Source organism: Salmo salar, chromosome 18, assembly GCF_965601325.2.
Source record: "Salmo salar chromosome 18, fSalSal1, whole genome shotgun sequence".
NCBI lineage: Eukaryota > Metazoa > Chordata > Actinopteri > Salmoniformes > Salmonidae > Salmo > Salmo salar.
Genome location: NC_138308.1, coordinates 8,396,599 through 8,416,476, shown reverse-complemented (window position 1 = coordinate 8,416,476; position 19,878 = coordinate 8,396,599). Strand labels below are relative to the sequence as shown.

At 41.4% G+C, this 19,878-nt stretch overlaps 2 protein-coding genes across 3 annotated transcripts in view; one reads left to right on the top strand and one right to left on the bottom strand.

Annotated features, from left to right (window-relative positions):
* The window catches only part of sgpl1 (sphingosine-1-phosphate lyase 1), a 39,497-nt gene extending 29,203 nt beyond the window's left edge, over positions 1–10,294 (top strand). For both annotated transcript variants that reach the window (XM_014154260.3, XM_045700701.2), the window contains exons 12-14: positions 181–327; positions 7,009–7,129; positions 7,371–10,294. In XM_014154260.3, coding sequence (XP_014009735.1) covers positions 181–327; positions 7,009–7,129; positions 7,371–7,529 — 427 coding nt within the window. In that variant the 3' untranslated portion in view covers positions 7,530–10,294. The remainder of the gene's footprint in view (positions 1–180; positions 328–7,008; positions 7,130–7,370) is intronic.
* Positions 10,295–10,611: 317 nt separating this feature from the next.
* pcbd1 (pterin-4 alpha-carbinolamine dehydratase/dimerization cofactor of hepatocyte nuclear factor 1 alpha) lies at positions 10,612–17,348 on the bottom strand. The gene is made up of 4 exons (XM_014154449.3): positions 16,862–17,348; positions 15,820–15,951; positions 15,598–15,678; positions 10,612–12,087 (listed from the first exon to the last, which is right to left on the bottom strand). Exons 1-4 carry the CDS (start codon positions 16,862–16,864, stop codon positions 11,995–11,997), a joined length of 309 nt encoding a protein of 102 aa, XP_014009924.3. The 5' UTR covers positions 16,865–17,348; the 3' UTR covers positions 10,612–11,994.
* Positions 17,349–19,878: the final 2,530 nt, after the last annotated feature.

Below are 19,878 nucleotides of genomic sequence, written 5' to 3'. Positions count from 1 at the left end.
TTTGCTTATTTGATTCGCTTTCTGTTGGTTCCTAAACCATCTTATAACCTATTTACAACAGGCCCAGAATATTGTTAGATTTCACTGTTTCTAAGAGCTCTTTGTAAGAAAATTGAGATATCAATGTTTTTGGATAGGATAAATATTTGAGGTGTGTTGGTTTTGTTTATTTCTGGATAGAATCCGTAAGATAAACGGAGTGTTTGTGTTTGGAGACCCTGAAGTGTCCGTGGTGGCAATAGGCTCTGACGTCTTCGACATTTTCCGTTTATCCAACGCACTGACGTCAAAGGGTTGGAATCTCAACACGCTACAGTATCCATCCAGGTATGTTTTCCTAAACTTTTTCACATCTTTGAAATTCAGTCATACTTATCAAATATAATGTATACCTTTCATAGAATATCGACTATGCACTGTATGCTGATATAATACCAGAACACAAAATCACGATGTGGACAAAATAGCTAATTGCGATTTCTTTGGGTCAGATATTGTGAACACTTGGGTGAAAACTTGGTAATTCCATCAGATATAGTTAAAGCAATTGTCAGGGTAGAGAACATCACTTCTAACATGAGATCGTATGGATGAAAACACAACCAAATGAAACAAATATTTTCCAACGTTGTTATAGGCTAGATAGGATTATTCCACCTACATATTAACAAACATAAATGTTTAACATGGTCTTCCAAAATTTAGTGCGCTGTGAGCGCAGCACTTATTCATTAATGAATAATGAGTTCATATTTTAGCATTGCGTTCATAAATAACCTAAATTAACCATAGGCTGTCGATGGAATAGGAAGCGTATGATTGTGTAATTATGTATAAGTAGGCTTAATCATTATTAAATGTCAAAAGTGCCTTAAACATCTAACACGTAGCCTACCGATTGCAAGGTGAATCCTGTCCAAAACATTGGCGTCTGGTCCAGTAAATCAATGTGAAATGTTTCAACTTCTCCCTTATTTTTGTTATACAGTGTAGGATTCTTGTATCTCCTGTCCAACTTGTTTATCATCTTCTTGGAGCTGTCTTTGCAGAATGTGTAAATAGGAACCATGTCTTTGGCTAGGGGATCGCCTCAGTGGTTTCTATGTGTTTGCGGGATGTTTTTTTGTAGGACGTTACACTTGAAAACGCATAGGCAATCAATGCCTGTTCAAGGTAGGTGGCTGAGGGGCTTTGCTGCTGTCGGGCACTTTTTTTTCCAGTGGTGTAAACTACTTAAGTAAAAATACTTCAAAGTACTACTTAAGTAGTTTTTTGGGGTATCTGTACTTTGCTATTTATATTTTTTTGTTTTACAACCTTTACTCCACTACATTCCTAAAGAAAATGTATGTACTTTTTACTCCATTAGGGCTGTCCCCGACAAAAGAAAAATATTGGTCAACAAAGTCAGTCATCTGTTGTTTTTTTAAATGTGCATTTTTCCGTATATAGACACATCCTATGTGTTTTGATCAAATCAACTATATGCACTGTGCTTAAGGCTGTTACCGTATTACCTCCACACCAGCAGTCATGAGTCATGACTCAGTTACATTCCACGTGACCGTTGAGTCACGGTAATCTCCTCTTATGCAATCAGGACATGCGTTGAGAGTACCCATCTCACTAATGGGCTGGTACTCAGGGGCTCTATTGTCCTTCTAACCACTCGGACATCAATGCAATTCAAACACTTATCAAAACACTTATGAAAACAGTATTGTGCTTTTAAAACTCACCTCACTGTCATTGATCAATTTGAAGAAAGAAGTTCAACAACAGGTTGAAACGGAGTCAAACATGGTCATTGTGGATGTTGTTTCAAAGCCTAACAATGAATTGAAATGGACAGCGCTTTCTAAGGTGATGATTAGTTCAAAACACCCATACACATATTCAAGCTTATACATATACATAGGCTATATATGAGCCTCGAATTAAAATAATGATTGTGAAGCTCGTTATACAATACAAATCCTACCGCATATTACGCACTGCAGAAAAACAATTAGGACAGTGTAAACAACACTACATTAATTAGGTAATAGCAGAGAGGCTGTTTGAATTGGGGGGGGGGGGGGGGGAGTATAAAGCCTTTATTACAGCATAGCAAAGATTAAAAAAGCTGGGTGGCCAGCTCTAGGAAGAGAAATGTGTTGGTACCCTTCCCCAGATCTGTGCCTTGACACAATCCTGTCTCGGAGCTCTACAGACAATTCCTTCGACCTCATGTCTTAGTTTTTGCTCTGGCATGCACTGTCAACTGTGGGACCTTATATAGACAGGTGTGTGCCTTTCCAAATCATGTCCAATCAAATGAATTTACCACAGGTGGACTCCAATGAAGTTGTAGAAACATCTCAAAGATGATCAATGGAAACAGGATGCACCTGAGCTCAATTTCGAGTCTCATAGCAAAGGGTCTGAATTCTTATGTAAAGGTATTTCTAATTTTATTTTTACTAAATTTGCTAAAATTTCAAAACTTTTTTTGCTTTGTCATTATGGATTATTGTGTGTAGATTTCTGAGAAAAAAATATGTTTTATCTATTTTAGAATAAGGCTGTAAGATGTGGAAAAAGTCGAAGGCATAGTGCCTTCAGAATGTATTCAGACCCCTTGACTTCTTTTGCTGCGAAGAGACCGAATCACTAGATCATTTATTCTGGTATTGCCCCTATATAGCGTGTTTCTGGCCACAGCTTCAGGAATGGTTAAAAAAATCACAAAATTAACCTTACAAGTAGCGGTGTTGGGCGATTTTGGGAAGGCATAGTCAATCAATAATATACTCATACTAAACACTCATCTTTAGCTCACAATCTGTGGATACTATGCGATTTAGAATGGTTCAGAATTCATGTAAAACATCACAATTAAAAAATATGTCACATGGAAACCAAACGAGGATGGTCTACTGTGATAGGTGGGATGGCCTGAGAGAGGTTGATGGGTGGGATTAAAGAGCTCATGTTTGGTAATGTGTTATTGTCATGTGATTGCTATATTTAAAAGTAGAGGTCGACCAATTATGATATTTCAACTCCGATACCGATTATTGGAGGACCCAAAAAGCCGATACCGATTAATTGGCCGAATGTTTTTTTTATTTATTTATATATATATTTTTTGCTTTTAAATGTGTTTTTATTTTTTTATTGTATTTATATATTTATTTGTAATAATGACAATTACAACAATACTGAATGAACACTTATTTTAACTTAATATAATACATAAATACTATCAATTTAGCCTCAAATAAATAATGAAACATGTTCAATTTGGTTTAAATAATGCAAAAACAAAGTGTTGGAGAAGAAAGTAAAAGTGCAATATGTGCCATGTAAAAAAAAAAGGCTAACGTTTAAGTTCCTTGCTCAGAACATATGAAAGCTGGTGGTTCCTTTTAACATGAGTCTTCAATATTCCCAGCTAAGAAGTTTTAGGTTGTAGTTATTATAGGAATTATAGGACTATTTCTCTCTATACGATTTGTATTTCCTATACCTTTGACTATTGGATGTTGTTATAGGCACTTTACTATTGCCGCCAGTGTAACAGTATAGCTTCCGTCCCTCTCCTCGCTCCAACCTGGGCTCGAACCAGGAACACATCGACAACAGCCACCCGCGAAGCAGCGTTACCCATGTAGAGCAAGGGGAACAGCCACTCCCAAGTCTCAGAGCGAGTGACGTTTGAAACGCTATTAGCGCGCACCCGCTAACTAGCTAGCCATTTCACATGAGTTACACCAGCCTAATCTCGGGGGTTGATAGGCTTGAAGTCATAAACAGCGCAATGCTTGAGGAATTGCGAAGAGCTGCTGGCAAAACGCACGAAGGTGCTGTTTGAATGAATGCTTACGAGCCTGCTGCTGCCTACCATCGCTCAGTCAGACTGCTCTATCAAATATCAAATCATAGACTTAATTATAACATAATAACACACAGAAATATGAGCCTTTGGTCATTAATATGGTCGAATCTGGAAACGATCATTTCGAAAACGAAACGTTTTATTTCAGTGAAATACGGAACCGTTCCGTATTTTATCTAACGGGTGGCATCCCTAAGTCTAAATATTCCTGTTACATTGCACAACCTTCAATGTTGTGTCATAATTATGTACAATTCTGGCAAATTAATTACTGCCTTTGTTAGGAATAAATGGACTTCACACAGTTCCCAATGAGCCAGGCGGCCCAAACTGCTGTATATACCCTGACTGCTTGCACGGAACGCAAGAGAAGTGACACAAATTCATGTTAGCAGGCAATATTAACTAAATATGCAGGTTTAAAAATATATACTTGTGTATTGATTTTAAAGAAAGGCATTGATGTTTATGGTTAGGTACATTGGTGCAACTTGTTAAATCATCACCCGTTTGTCGAAGTAGGCTGTGATTCGATGAGAAATTAACAGGCACCGCATCGATTATATGCAACGCAGGACACGTTAGATAAACTAGTAATATCATCAACCATGTGTAGTTAACTAGTGATTATGTTAAGATTGATAGTTTTTTATAAGATAAGTTTAATGCTAGCTAGCAACTTACCTTGGCTTCTTGCTGCCCGTACGTAACAGGTAGTCAGCCTGCCATGCAGGCTCCTCGTGGAGTGCAATGTAAGGCAGGTGGTTAGAGCGTTGGACTAGTAACCGGAAGGTTGCAAAAACGAATCCCCGAATCCCCCTGAACAAGGCAGTTAACCCCCGTTCCTAGGCCGTCATTGAAAATAAGAATGCGTTCTTAATCTGACTTGCCTAGTTAAATAAAGGTGTAAAAAAAAAATCGGCAAATCGGTGGCCAAAAATACCGATTACCGATTGCTATGAAAACTTGAAATCGGCCCTAATTAATCGGCCATTCCGATTAATCGGTCGACCTCTATATAAAAGTACCATGTATGTCAAATGTATATGTGAAGTGTGATATGTAAAATGTATGCATATGTAGCACAAAAGCTGTAAAAACAAAAAAATACATATGTGTCCTCCGAAGAGGGGGGGGTTAATAAAGAATTTTAAAAAACACTACTATTATAGTTTGATAGTAAGTAATAGAGTTAATCGTCCCATTCTCGTCTGACTTCCAACTTTCTGACCAATGTTAGCTAGCTAGCTTGCTACACACAGGGCTCGAGAATAACTTTTTTTCATCACCTTCCCAGAATTGTCCCAAAGTGCAATTCAAACCGTCCCAACATGGTTTTACTCATTGGACCTAGGTCATTCACGGTGATTTTAAAAGGCTAATAAAAGTAGCCTACTACTGATATAGATGCATGGGGCTGTCAACTGAGGCAGAAATTTACCACCTTGCCTCTATAAAGACCAACGTTGGAATAATGTTTTGCATAAATGTACATAAATAATTAGCCTACATCTTAAAGTGTAGCTTGGTTTATATGCATATTGGCTAGAGCATCTCATGTCCACATCGATGCTGACGTGAGGGAGGCGCCAGAAAATGTAGCCCTTTTTTTCCCTGAGACTTTTAATTACATCAATATAAGCTAAACGGCAGTCATGTTTGACAATTAGAATGTTGGTTAACATTAACGTCTAAAGGCTTGATTCAGTTGACATACTCGGCATGGTTCGTTCAGATCAAATGGTCACAACCGGAGAGAAAGGCCAGTGCCTGTTGCACACCGCACATCACCCATCTTGCAGTCTGAGTAGAGGCAACCATAAACCTGGAGGTTTTATGTCATTTTGAGGCATGTCTTGTTTTAAAGTAGCCTAGCCAAAATCAGACATGCATTTTCTATTGTTCTATTGGTTTTCAAATCAACTTTCTTTCATTGTCCAGCAGGCGAAGACACAATCTTAGTCATATTAGCAACCAATGATAGTTGTTGCATCTTTAGATCTCCCCTCTTTCTAAATTTCTAATGGATATTTTCATCTGTCTCATGAAACCGCTCGCATGTGCAGTTAGCTTTTTAGAACGGTGTGTTCCCACTAATTTAATTTTGGACATTTGTGCATAGCCTGTGTGCATTGCTGCCCTTCTAATAATATATATTTTTGATGTACAGTAGTTCTATGAATTTTGGATCTATTGTCCCAGTCTGTCTGAACCGTCCCAGACATCCTTTTTTTTTTTTGTGCATCCCGGGACGACCTTAATTTTGAGCCCTGTCTACATACCCAGAAAGAAAGCACATTGTTCGATCCTCTCTGTCTCTCTCTGAAGCTGTTAGACAATTATTTGCTGTGTTGGCTCTAGTAATGATTGGTAAGACTGGAGGCGGTCAGGACACAACGAACGAGGCAGACAAGAATTATGAGGGAAAGTATGTAGCTAGTTAATTAGTTTGTTGTTCTCACATCACTTGTCATGACTGCCTGCTGCAGCGCTCTCTCAACACCAATGACTGTGCTCAACACACACACCCCACCCGTCCTCCCCCTCCCTCCCTCCCCACCACACACACACTCACACACTCACACACTCACACACTCACTCACACACTCACTCACTCACTCACTCACTCACTCACTCACTCACTCACTCACTCACTCACTCACTCAGCAACAGCCTGCCTCACTGCCTGATAGTCATCAGTAGCAGGTCACAGTGAAATGTATATATTTTTTAAGAGAAATGCAATGGCGGCCGCGGTGCAATTTAGAAGTAGCCCAAAAATCCGCAAACCCGCGACCAATACATTTTCACCCGCGACATTGTTTTCAAAGAAGCCCAATTCTGCATGCCATGCAGAGAGTGAGAGAGGTCTCTTGTGATTGGTCAGCATCCTCTGTGCATGTAGAGAGTGAATGAACGGAGTCTAGCGAATCTCATCGGAGTAGGTACGGTAGTCTAGTGTCAAAGAAAGGAGAAAAATCACAGCCTCTTGAGATATGAATATTGCACATTTCAATATCGCAATTTGGATCGGAATTTGATTAATCATGCAGCCCTAACCCAGGCGCCATAGCACCATTTTGAATAATGTTTTAAGTACTTTTGTGTGTCTCTCTGTCCCACCGCAGCATCCATATCTGTTGTACAGTACTGCACACACAGGAAGGTGTGGCCAAACAGTTCATCAGTGAGGTCAAAGAGCAGGTGGCTCTCATTTTGAAGAACCCCAATGAGAAGACCACTGGAATGGTGAGTGTTAATGCTGACTCCGTTACCTGGAATAAACTTCACAGCAGTGCACCAATGGTCTAATAGATAAAATCAATTGTATATGATTCTTTTTGGAGATTTATTATTCACACTTGAATTTTTTTTTTTTTCTCATTTTATGTTCTCTAAAGTGGCTTCACTTGCAAACATATTTGTTTATATTTTCATTTGCAAACTTATTGGATACATGGCTCTACATTCATAAATGTTCATGTTCTAGGGAGCAATCTATGGCATGGCCCAGTCCATCCCTGACAGATCCATGGTGACAGAGATCTCCTGCGGTTTCCTGGACTGCCTCTACAGCACAGAGGAGCCCAGGTCATCTCAGCCCCAGAAGACCCATATAAATGGCAACAGCAACGGCAAGGCCCACTGAGTAGGTTGGCTGTGGCTTGGACACACACCTGGGTCATGTTCATTAGGGCACGCAATGGAAAGCGTTGTAAAATGTTTTTTTTGCATCGGAAAAAGAAAATAAGTGTTTCTTGTTAGACAAGTTCAAGTAGTCCCTCCCTGTTTGAGTGTGTTTCCTTCCGTTTGGTGCCTAATGAACACAGCCCTGCTTACCAGCCTGCTTCACCTCTGGTCCACCCAATGCATCACTCAACAGTTGCCTTATCTTGCCCACCTTTTATCTATCTACACACCCTTTTCCAGATATCTTCAGAAGCACAAGCCATTGTTTTTAGCTACCGTGACATTTATCAAATATGTGGAAAGTGAAAGCACATATGTAAAATATGTAGAATAGCAGCTCAAACCATTCAGATAAAGTTATGTATGGTTTTGTGATAAAACATTTTTTTTTTTTTTAATGTAATATAATTTAGTTTTTTTTAATTCTATAGAGCAGTTGACGACGGTTTTATTCAAGTGGTAATTTCAATGTCTGTTCTGTCTCTAGATTTTCTGTTTCAGTTAGATGCTATAAACTCTTTAGTTTACAATATCCTGATATCTCTCTCACACAATCGTCTCGTTCTAAAGTGGTGATTGAAAATATTCTAGATAAAAAAATGTTTTAATAGAAAAACATTTTAGCCTCCAAGTAATGTTTGGAGAGAGCAAGACCACAATTGTGAGTCAGGGAGAACCCCTCTACTGCCCCCTACCAGAAAACACAATTTACTTCTCAATGCTCATGTTCCAGGTACTTACGACAGTGATTTTAAATCTGTCTCTGTTCGATTAATCTACAACAAGTAACAGTTTTCACTGAAAATCATTCATTTTGTAGTGAAATAAATAATGACCCAATGAACAGTAATGAATGATAGAGGAGCAAACATATCTGCATGGATTTCTATGGACAACTAACTTGAGTCATTTTTAAGACTTGAGCTCCTTTTGAATTTAACACATTACCTTCCTTGCCACTTATTGTACTACAGTGCATATATACATGTATTCCTAATTGTGGTCCGTCTGTGGCTAATTGCATCTTTCAGTAATAATTCAGGCAGCAGGAAACCCTGGCTGCTGTAGTACACAACCTAGTATACTGTGCACCGCCAATATGTTAAGAATCTGAGACTTACAATCCTTTGATTTGACAACATATTCATTACCCCTTTCTATTTGAGTCAATGGTTTAGCCTTGAATCGAATGGTTTAACCTAGAATTGATCTCAAGGAACAGAAAACAGCTTATTTCGGCATCTTTATAGGCTGTTTTAAGTCTCCATCAATTCAGTTCTTGTAGTAAATTCATCAACTTATCTTCTAATTTTATCTACCTCAGTTTCTGTTCAATGCAATTGTGTTGCTTGTTCACCCAGTAACATCGTTATAGGGCTAAAGAAGACAGGAAAAGCATGTCTCAGTTTTTCATATGTAAGGTTTAAACATTGCAGACTAAACTGTTCTGGCATGTGATAAACTGTTCTTAGAAGCAATGCTACTGGGATAAAACTGTTTGCAAAAAAAACACCCCTACTGTACACATGGTAGGCCACCCCAAAAAACCTTTGCTCTTTCCCCTCAATATTTTCCATGTGCTTTCACGTTAGTGTTTGTAGTCAAACTTAAGTACATATCAGTTGTTTTCTTTCCATGTCTGTGTCGTAGATGTTTTCCCTTTCTGGAGTCATAAGAAGGGAAATAGTCTGACAAGAATGATGTGATGACTTTTAGCCTAGTCCTGGTGTATCATTCTTAAGCATTGACTATGTGACCACTGTTTTTTGTTTGTTTTATTAATCACAAATTGTCTGTCATTTTTTTAAATTTTGGTTTTCTTATCTTCAACCATTGTGTTTTTATTTTTGACTGCAGGACAAGCACTAGTTTGGGGGTCAATTCTGGTCTCTGAGGCCTGCAGTTTCTAGTTTGTTCTTTGATTGATTGTCTAGCACCAATGCTTGATTATATAGCAAGAATGAAAACCAATAGACAGGGTGGCCCTCAAAAAGGCACACAGTTGTCAAAGACCTGACAATGGATTCATCCTGTGGTTTCTATTTTTCAGTGGAGCCGTCAATGGGGAAACACCCACTAATATTTTGTGACATTTTAATAGCCAGGAGATTATATTCAATTGCAATAGAAACATGTACATGTCCTTATGCAAATGATTGTGGTAGTATTAGTACATGAGAAATTGCTGCTTAGTGATTACCCCACCATATAATCTGTAAATTGTACAGTGAGAATCTGTAAACTTTACAAATGTGCAGTGAAAATCTGAACGAAGCACCTTGCCCTCTAGGAGGTATGGTAGATCATGCCTTCTGTTATTGTTGTATGGGCATAATTTTAACAGCAATAGGCATTTACCTGTATGCCTTTATAGGTTAGATTGACGAGTGCTATTGGGTAACGCCAATGAATAGATCTATAGAGATACATAAAGATTTTTTTAAAGAATGTAGATTATATTTCTATGTATCGATCAGCCTCAGGGATTTGGCTTCATAACATCAAGTTCAGTAAGGTCCAGTTCTCTTTCATACTGTACATGTAATTGTGTTCATTAAATGTTTAAAAAAAATATATATATAGTGGCATGAGTTTGCAGCTATCTCGTGAGCTGGGCATAATTAAAAATAATACTATTCATCTTTTTATATACTGTATAAAACCCATTAAAATAATGTTGCACACCCCAGGCCTCTGCCTGGGGCTGCTAAATCACTACATCCACCCCTGACTATTGTGTAATTGTTTGCTATCCTTCATTATTCCAGAGGAAACACCTTTTGAAAGCATTTGTTGGCCTTGACTGCACTCCTTTTAAGCATAACAATTGATTCAAAAATACTTTCAGCACACCGGAAGCTAAGCAACATTCAATTTTCAATAATGCTACAACAGCTGTTCCATTTGTCGTTTTTAGATAAATATATTCAATCTGATGAAACCTTGTTGATAATCTTGTGATTTCTAGGAGGGGTGAAATATTCTGAGGCTGACCCCATTTGTCTGTAGGCCACTCTTTTGACAAATTAATAAAGACACACTGGTTATTCAAACAACTTTATTTGCCACTTACAAAACATTAGACAGAGGAAAACAGTTTGAGACAAATGGCAGGCACATGTAGACTAGACAGACTGACAACAAAACGCAGTGTTTATGTTGCCACTATAATTTTAGAAAATGACGAATAAACAAGTGAAGGAATTTTTCCCAGTTCGTAGTCAGAGCTAGAGTCATATTACGTACCTTTTTTGATGCTTTTTATTTTAGAGCACTTGATCCGCTCAGCTGGGGATAGAGGAATGTTTCATTTACTGTGGGTTCCGAAATTGACACTTGATAAAGATGAGCAATAATGACTGAATAAAATAAATAATTGAAATACTGAGCAATATTGTATGCTCAAACAAATGTGGGAAATTATATTAATTTATATGACTACAATTGCTCAGAGAGATTTTGTTTAACAAGTAATACTCTTATTATTATTATTATTATTATTATTGACACCCCTACAGATTCTTATAAATTAAAGTAGTCAAGTTTAGTATTTGGTTTCATATTCCTAGCACACATGACTACATGAAGCTTGTGACTCTGCAAACTTGTTGGATGCATTTGCAGTTTGTTTTGGTTGTGTTTCAGATTATTTTAATGGTAAATAATGTATTGTGTCATTTGAGTTACATTGTAAATAAGAATAGAATGTTTCTAAACACTTCTGCATTAATGTGGATGCTACCATGATTACAGGTAATGCTGAATGAATCTTGAATAATGAGTGAGAAAGTTAGAGGGTCAAAGATCATACCCTCCAAGACATGCTAACCTCTCACCTTTACCAATAACGGGAGGTTAGCATGTCTTGGGGATATGATCTTTGAACCTCTGCAACTTTCTCACTCATTTACAATTCATTCAGGATTATCGATAATCATGGTAGCATCCACATTAATGTAGAAGTGTCTTATTTCTTACACAAAATCAATTTTTCTGAGCAATTGTATGAGTATAAAATAATATAATTTCCCAATTTTTGGAGCATACAATATAGCTCAGTATTTGAATTATTTATTTTTTTGTCATTATTGCTCATCTTTATCAAGAGTGTCAATTTCAGACCCCACTGTATATAGTTGAATGGTGTTTTTACTGGCTTATGGTCTTGTGCTCCACTTCCCATATCAGTCTAGTAACAAACACCACACCTGCTAAATGTTACATTATGAATTGAATTTGACCTTTTAAACAAACATTCATTGGGATTCTGAGATGTCATTTCCTGTTCCTGTCCCAGGTTAGTCATCTGAATTAACGTATGGGGCGGGATGAATAGGTGTCCTCTGCTCTGGGTTCTGCCATTGAGATGACATACTGAAATGACTGGAACTGATAGACTGAAATGGCTGCAGGCCATGAGTTGCTCAGAGGACAGATGATAGGTCGATGAAGGTAGCCAGAGTGATGTCTCTCTGGGAGAGGCCCCCGCAGTCGTGTGTGCTGAGTGTGATCTGGACCTGGTGGAGAGGATAAGAGACCGCAGGAAAGACAGGGTAAATCAAATCAAAGGTTATTTGTCACGTGTGCCGAATACAACAGGTGTACCCCTGGGGGGCTCCAGTGTTGAGGATCAGCGTGGCAGATGTGTTGCAACCTACCCTCACCACCTGGGGGTGGCCCGTCAGGAAGTCCTTAGTGAAATCCTTACTTACAGGCTCTAACCAACAGTGCAAAAAAGGTATTAGGTGAACAATAGGTAAATAAAGAAATAAAAACGACAGTAAAAAGACTGAAAAATAAGAGTAGCGAGGCTATAACAGTAGCGAGGCTATAACAGTAGCGAGGCTACATATAGGCACCGGTTAGTCGGGCTGATAGAGGTAGTATGTAGATATGGTTAAAGTGACTATGCATATATGATAAACAGAGAGTAGCAGTAGCGTAAAAGAGGGTTTGGTGGGTGGCGGGACACAATGCAGATAGCCCGGTTAGCCAATATGCGGGGGCACTGGTTGGTCGGGCCAATTGAGGTACTATGTACATGAATGTATAGCTAAACTGACTATGCATATATGATAAACAGAGAGTAGCAGCAGCAGCATAAAAGAAGGGTTGGGGGGGGGGCACACAATGCAAATAGTCTGGGTAGGCATTTGATTACCTGTTCAGGAATCTTATGGCTTGGGAGTAAAAACTGTTGAGATGCCTTTGTGTCCTAGACTTGGCACTCCGGTACCGCTTGGCATGCGGTAGTAGAGAGAACAGTCTATGACTGGGGTGGCTGGGGTCTTTGACAATTTTTAGGTCCTTCCTCTGACACCGCCTGGTGTAGAGGTCCTGGATGGCAGGCAGCTTAGCCCCAGTGATGTACTGGGCCGTACGCACTACCCTCTGTAGTGCCTTGCGGTCGGAGGCCAAGCAATTGCCGTTCCAGGCAGTGATGCAACCTGTCAGGATGCTCTCGATGTTGCAGCTGTAGAACCTTTTGAGGATCTGAGGACCCATGCCAAATCCTTTTAGTTTCCTGAGGGGGAATAGGCTTTGTTGTGCCCTCTTCACGACTGTCTTGGTGTGTTTGGACCATTCTAGTTTGTTGGTGATGTGGACACCAAGGAACTTGAAGCTCTCAACCTGCTCCACTACAGCCCAGTCGATGAGAATGGGGGCGTGCTCGGTCCTCCTTTTCCTGTAGTCCACAATCATCTCCTTAGTCTTGGTTACGTTGAGGGATAGGTTGTTATTCTGGCACCACCCGGCCAGGTCTCTGACCTCCTACCTATAGGCTGTCTCGTGGTTGTTGGTGATCAGGCACACTGTTGTGTCGTCTGCAAACTTAATGATGGTGTTGGAGTCATACCTGGCCATGCAGTCGTGGGTGAACAGGGAGTACAGGAGGGGACTGAGCTTGCACCCCTGGGGTGCTCCAGTGTTGAGGATCAGCGTGGCAGATGTGTTGCAACCTACCCTCACCACCTGGGGGCGGCCCGTCAGGAAGTCCAGGATCCAGTTACAGAGGGAGGTGTTTAGTCCCAGGATCCTTAGCTTAGTAATGAGCTTTGAGGGCACTATGGTGTTGAACGCTGAGCTGTAGTCAATGAATAGCATTCTCACATAGGTGTTCCTTTTGTCCAGGTGGGAAAGGGCCGTGTGGAGTGCAATACAGATTGCATCATCTGTGGATCTGTTTGGGCGGAATGCAAATTGGAGTGGGTCTAGGCTTTCTGGGATAATGGTGTTGATGTGAGCCATTACCAGCCTTTCAAAGCACTTCATGGCTACGGACGTGAGTGCACGGGTCGGTAGTCATTTAGGCAGGTTGCCTTCGTATTCTTTGGCACAGGGACTATGGTGGTCTACTTGAAACATGTTGGTATTACAGACTCAATCAGGGACATGTTGAAAATGTCAGTGAAGACACCTGCCAGTTGGTCAGCACATGCCCGGAGCACACGTCCTGGTAATCAGTCTCGCCCTGCAGCCTTGTGAATGTTGACCTGTTTAAAGGTCTTACGTCAGCTATGGAGAGCGTGATCACCCAGTCGTCCGGAACAGCTGATGCTCTCATGCATGCCTCGAAGCAAGCATAGAAGTGATTTAGCTCGTCTGGTAGGCTTGTGTCACTGGGCAACTCGCGGCTGTGCTTCCCTTTGTAGTCTGATAGTTTGCAAGCCCTGCCACATCCGACAAGTGTCGGAGCCGGTGTAGTACGATTCAATCTTAGCCCTGTATTGACGCTTTGCCTGTTTAATGGTTCGTCGGAGGGCATAGCAGGATTTCTTATAAGCTTCCGGGTTAGAGTCCCGTACATTGAAAGCGGCAGCTCTACCCTTTGTCTCAGTGCAAATGTTGCCTGTAATCCATGGCTTCTGGTTGGGGTATGTACGTACAATCACTGTGAGGACGACATCCTCGATGCACTTATTGATAAAGCCAGTGACTGATGTGGTGTACTCCTCAATTCCATCGGAAGAATCCCGGAACATGTTCCAGTCTGTGATAGCAAAACAGTCCTGTAGTTTAGCATCTGCTTCATCTGACCACTTTTTTATAGACCGAGTCACTGGTGCATCCTGCTTTAATTTTTGCTTGTAAGCAGGAATCAGGAGGATAGAATTGTGGCGGATTTACCAAATGGAGGGTGAGGGAGAGCTTTGTACGCGTCTCTGTGTGTGGAGTACAGGTGATCTATAATTGTTTTCCCTCTGGTTGCACATTTAACATGTTGATAGAAATTAGGTAGAACTGATTTAAGTTTCCCTGCATTAAAGTCTCCGGCCACTAGGAGCGCCGCCACTGGGTGAGTGGTTTCCTGTTTGCTTATTTCCTTATACAGCTGACTGAGTGTGGTCTTAGTGCCAGCATCCATCTGTGGTGGTAAATAAACAGCCACAAAAAGTATAGCTGAAACCTCTCTAGGCAAGTAGTGTGGTCTGCAATTTATCACAAGATACTAAACTTCAGGCGATCAAAATCTAGAGACTTCCTTAGATTTCGTGCACCAGCTGTTGTTTACAAGTATGCACAGACCGCCCCCCTCGTCTTTACGGAGTGTGCTGTTCTATCTTGCTGGTGCAGCGTATATCCTGCTAGCTGAATATCCATGTCATCATTCAGCCACGATTCCGTGAAACATAAGATATTACAGTTTTTGATGTCCCGTGTCTAATTTATTGTCCAATGATTGCACGTTGGCGAGTAATATTGACGGTAACGGCAGCTTTTCCACTCGCCTTCTGCGGATCCTTACGGGGCATCCCGCTCTGTGTCCTCTGTACCTGCGTCTCTTCCTCTTGTAAGTAACTGGGATGTTGGCCTTGTTGGGTGTTCGGAGAATGTCCTGTGCGTCCTGCTTGTTGAAGAAAAATCTTCGTCTAATTCGAGGTGTGTGATCGCTGTCCTGATATCCAGAAGCTATTTTTTGCCGTATAGTGACTTATGGAGAGACAGCATCACTAGTTGTGAAAGGGATAACAGGTTTGTCTATATCTCTTTTACCCCAGGCAATCCTAGTGGGCTTATTGAAATACCTTGTTGTACACATTAAACCACTCAGGGTGATGGTCCATCTTCTCTGCTTGTAGAGCCACCCTGGACATGAAGCCAAAGGCCTGTGAGATAAAGTAGCACACTGTACGTGCAAGTCTTCATTGTCACAATCAAGTAATATGCGTTTTATACCCTACAGCCATTAAATTGATCCTAGATCAGCACTCTCAGACGCTTTATGAATATATTCAAGCTTTTCTGACCTGGTTGAAGTCTTTGAAGATGAACTCTTTGTAGATGGCGTCCCTTCCCACCGCCACCACCCACTGGGCATTCCGGAGCAGGGGGAGTAGATGCTCCCTCTCCTCCTCACTCAAACCCTGGATTTTACTGGCCTAGAAGAGCAAAGCAAATAGTCACTGGCTGCCTATATGAAGGGGAGAGTTGCACAAATGCAAACTGTGATTGGTTGCTTAGAAGCCCGTCTGGAATTAGTGTTGCATTGCATTCCTGGGGCCTGTTCGTAACGTTCAGATAGAAATGTGTTGTGTAGAAAAGGTACAATTATCTGTTTACGTAGAATTGGAGATTGTTTTTTTTTAATTATTTATTTATACAATTTGTTTCTGCAACATTCTGAACGTGTCACCCTAATTGAAAACATCCCTGGTTTTCAAAATGGTGGGAGGCTCCGTTGCTTTCCCCTCATCACTTCAATGGAATTCCACAGCTCTTTACACATGTGGTATCACATGAGCTTTAAACTCAGTGAATACTGAAAGGTACTTAAAAAAGGAGGGTATTTGTAAGAGGATTTGTCAATGCCTCCAAATGATCTGTCTTGGTGTTGAGCCAACATGGAGACAGAGCAAAGAGATGTCACCATGAAGCAGCCGATTAAAGGAGAATGCCATCAACCGGTATCTTAGCAACATGCTAATCTTCTTTATCACTATCTGTGAAGCACTGACAGATTTGGGGAACAGCACATTGACCACAGGCAGACAATAACCTGAGGCTTCATCTCATTCAATGACTTGCTGTATAGACTCTGTTCCAGTCAGGACAATATGTTTTATTGCAAAACATCATATATACACTTTAGGTGTCATCTCATGTTGTAAGGCTCACTCAGTATTATGTTCTTCAAATACTCATACATGGCACAATCAATAACTCAAATTGCTTAATTATCTATTGAAAACAACACAGTACGCCAACAGGTGTGTCAGACAGAATGCGTGTGGCTCAAAGCAGCGCCCTCTGATAACATAGAGAAGCTACAATACAAAGCAATTCACTCACCATGGTTTTTGGCTGTTGACAGAGGGCTCTGCTTCACTTGCACTTAGGCAATCTGCTATCACAGTAAAAGCAGCTGGAATGCAAGCAGGGGTCCTGTTCTAGCTGTCCATGCAGAAGCCTGAACAGAAATGCACACTGCTTGTCTTCGGCATGACCATAATCTTAAATCATCTCCGCTGTTGCCCATAACAACACCATTTCACTAGCCAGTCATTGTGTGATAAATTTGAAAAGGGCATCCATGTTATCTTTGTGAAAGGATATTGACAGATTATGGTCTCAAACAGCACCTTTCACTCTGAACAAAAATGACTGATTGATGTAATTCACGAGTGTAGGTCAGTATGTAACATTCAACGGTTTAGTCTACGCTAAACTGAGGAAGACCCATATGTCAGAGAGATTCCATGGTTATCTCTGTCCCTGTGTCAGGGTACAAGGAAGGTCAAAGGTTAATGAGTTGCCCTACTGTGAGATGACCCTGTGAACTCAGCTGTAACAGGGCGCTCAGGGAAATTAACTAGTTAAGGAAATGAACAGAGGGAGATGACAAATGATCAAGATTAAAGGCCTGAATGAGTGTAGGAAATGAATATGGTGCTTCAGTGGTTTGCTATGGGTTGCACTGCAAAGGGTTTGTTGATGTGCATACATTGAGTGGCTAGATGTTGAGGTAGATGGGTTTCTGCTGGGGTGGTAGGGTCAAATCAAATCCAATTTTATTTGTCACATACGCCGAATACGACAGGTGTAGACCTTACAGCGAAATGCCCTTAACCAACAATGCAGTTTTAAGAAAATTCCCCCACCCCAAAAAAAGTAAGAGATAAGAAAAAAAACAAATTAAAGAGCAGCATAAATAACAATAGCGGGGCTATATGTAGTGGGTACCGGTGTCAAGCTAATTGAGGTAATTATGTACATGCAGGTAGGGTTATTAAAGTGGCTATGCATAGATAATAACAGAAAGTGGCAGCAGCATGCAAATAGTCTGGGTAGCCATTTGATTAGCTGTTCAGGAGTCTTATGGCTTGGGGGTAGAAGCTGTTTAGAAGCCTCTTGGACCTAGACTTGGCGCTCCGGTACCACTTGCCATGCGGTAGCAGAGAGAACAGTCTATGACTAGGGTGGTTGGAGTCTTTGACAATTTTTAGGGCCTTCCTCTGACACCACCTTGTATAGAGGTCCTGGATGGCAGGAAGCTTGACCCCGGTGATGTACTGGGCCATACGCACACCCTCTGTAGTGCCTTGCGGTCCATAGGCCAAGCAGTTGCCATACCAGACAGTGATGCAACCCATTAGGATGCTCTCGATGGTGCAGCTGTAAAACCTTTTGAGGATCTGAGGAACCATCTTTTCAGTCTCCTGATGGGGAATAGGTTTTATCGTGCCCTCTTCACGATTGTCTTCGTGTGCTTGGACCATGTTAGTTTGTTGGTGATGTGGACGCCAAGGCACTTGAAGCTCTCAACCTGCTCCACTACAGCCCCGTCGATGAGTATGGGGATGTGCTCGATCCTCCTTTTCCTGTAGTCCACAATCATCTCCTTAGTCTTGATCACGTTGCACCACACGGTCAGGTCTCTGACCTCCCCCCTATAGTCTGTCTCATCATTGTCGGTGATCAGGCCTACCACTGTTGTGTCATCAGCAAACTTAATGATGGTGTTGGAGTTGTGCCTGGCCATGCAGTCATGAGTGAACAGGGAGTACATGACCAGACTGAGCACGCACCCCTGAGGGGCCCCTGTGTTGAGGATCAGCATGGCAGATGTGTTGTTACCTACCCTTACCACCTGGGAGTGGCCCATCAGGAAGTCTAGGATCCAGTTGCAGAGGGAGGTGTTTAGTCCCAGGGTCCTTACCTTAGTGATGAGCTTTGAGGGCACTATATGGTGTTGAACGCTGAGCTGTAGTCAATGAATAGCATTCTCACATAGGTGTTCCTTTTGTCCAGGTGGGAAAGGGCTGTGTGGAGTGCAATAGAGATTGGATCATCTGTGGATCTGTTGGTGTGGTATGCAAATTGGAGTGGGTCTAGGGTTTCTGGGATAATGGTGTTGATGTGAGCCATGACCAGACTTTCAAAGCGTTTCATGGCTACAGACGTGAGTGCTACGGGTCGGTAGTCATTTAGGCAGGTTACCTTAGTGTTCTTGGGCACAGGGACTATGGTGGTCTGCTTGAAACATGTTGGTATTACAGAGTCAGACAGGGAGAGGTTGAAAATGTCGGTGAAGACACTTGCCAGTTGGTCAGCGCAGGCTCAGAGTACACATCCTGGTAATCCATCTGGCCCAGCGGCCTTGTGAATGTTGATCTGTTTAAAGGTCTTACTCACGTCGGCTGCGGAAAGCGTGACCACACAGTCATCCAGAACAGCTGATGCTCTCATGCATGTTTCAGTGTTACTTGCCTCGAAGCGAGCATGGAAGTTATTTAGCATGTCTGGTAGGCTCGTTTTACCGGGCAGCTCTCGGTTGTGCTTCCCTTTGCAGCCTGTAATAGTTTGCACGTCCTGCCACATCCGACGAGCGTCGGAGCCGGTGTAATACGATTCGATCTTAGTCCTGTATTGACTACGGTTGCAGTACTGACAGAGGGTTGTTTGAGCTCTTCTTTCCCCCCCAAAAGAAAATGAGTCTTAGAATGTGGCTCCCTCTCATCTGTGTGTCTTTGGGTGTAAGACACACCCTGGGATTGTACAGCAACGGAATCTCAATAAAAAAAAACAGGAACTGACTCAGTATGGAGGTGGTGTTAATATCGACTAGCTACCATACTAACAGAGCACACATTCATGTTCATGTTGCATGAGTTTCAAATGTGTGGGTAAAACCTTTGGGTAACATGTCCTATGAGCGCCCTCTTCATAATACGTTATAAGCATAACTTTGTATGTGACTGTTTAGGCTGTCTTATCCTCTCAATCGGATCCCAAAGAGACTCCAAACAAAATGAGATAACTCTACATGCATAGTGCCCTTTGAACCCCGTTTTATATCTGTAGCTGTC

Coding starts and splice junctions, on each gene's coding strand:
- pcbd1 (XM_014154449.3), bottom strand. Junction 15,679..15,819: donor TCTTCAAAGACTTCAACCAG/GTCAGAAAAGCT, acceptor TTTATCTCACAG/GCCTTTGGCTTCATGTCCAG. Junction 12,088..15,597: donor GGTTTAATGTGTACAACAAG/GTATTTCAATAA, acceptor CCTCTCCACCAG/GTCCAGATCACACTCAGCAC.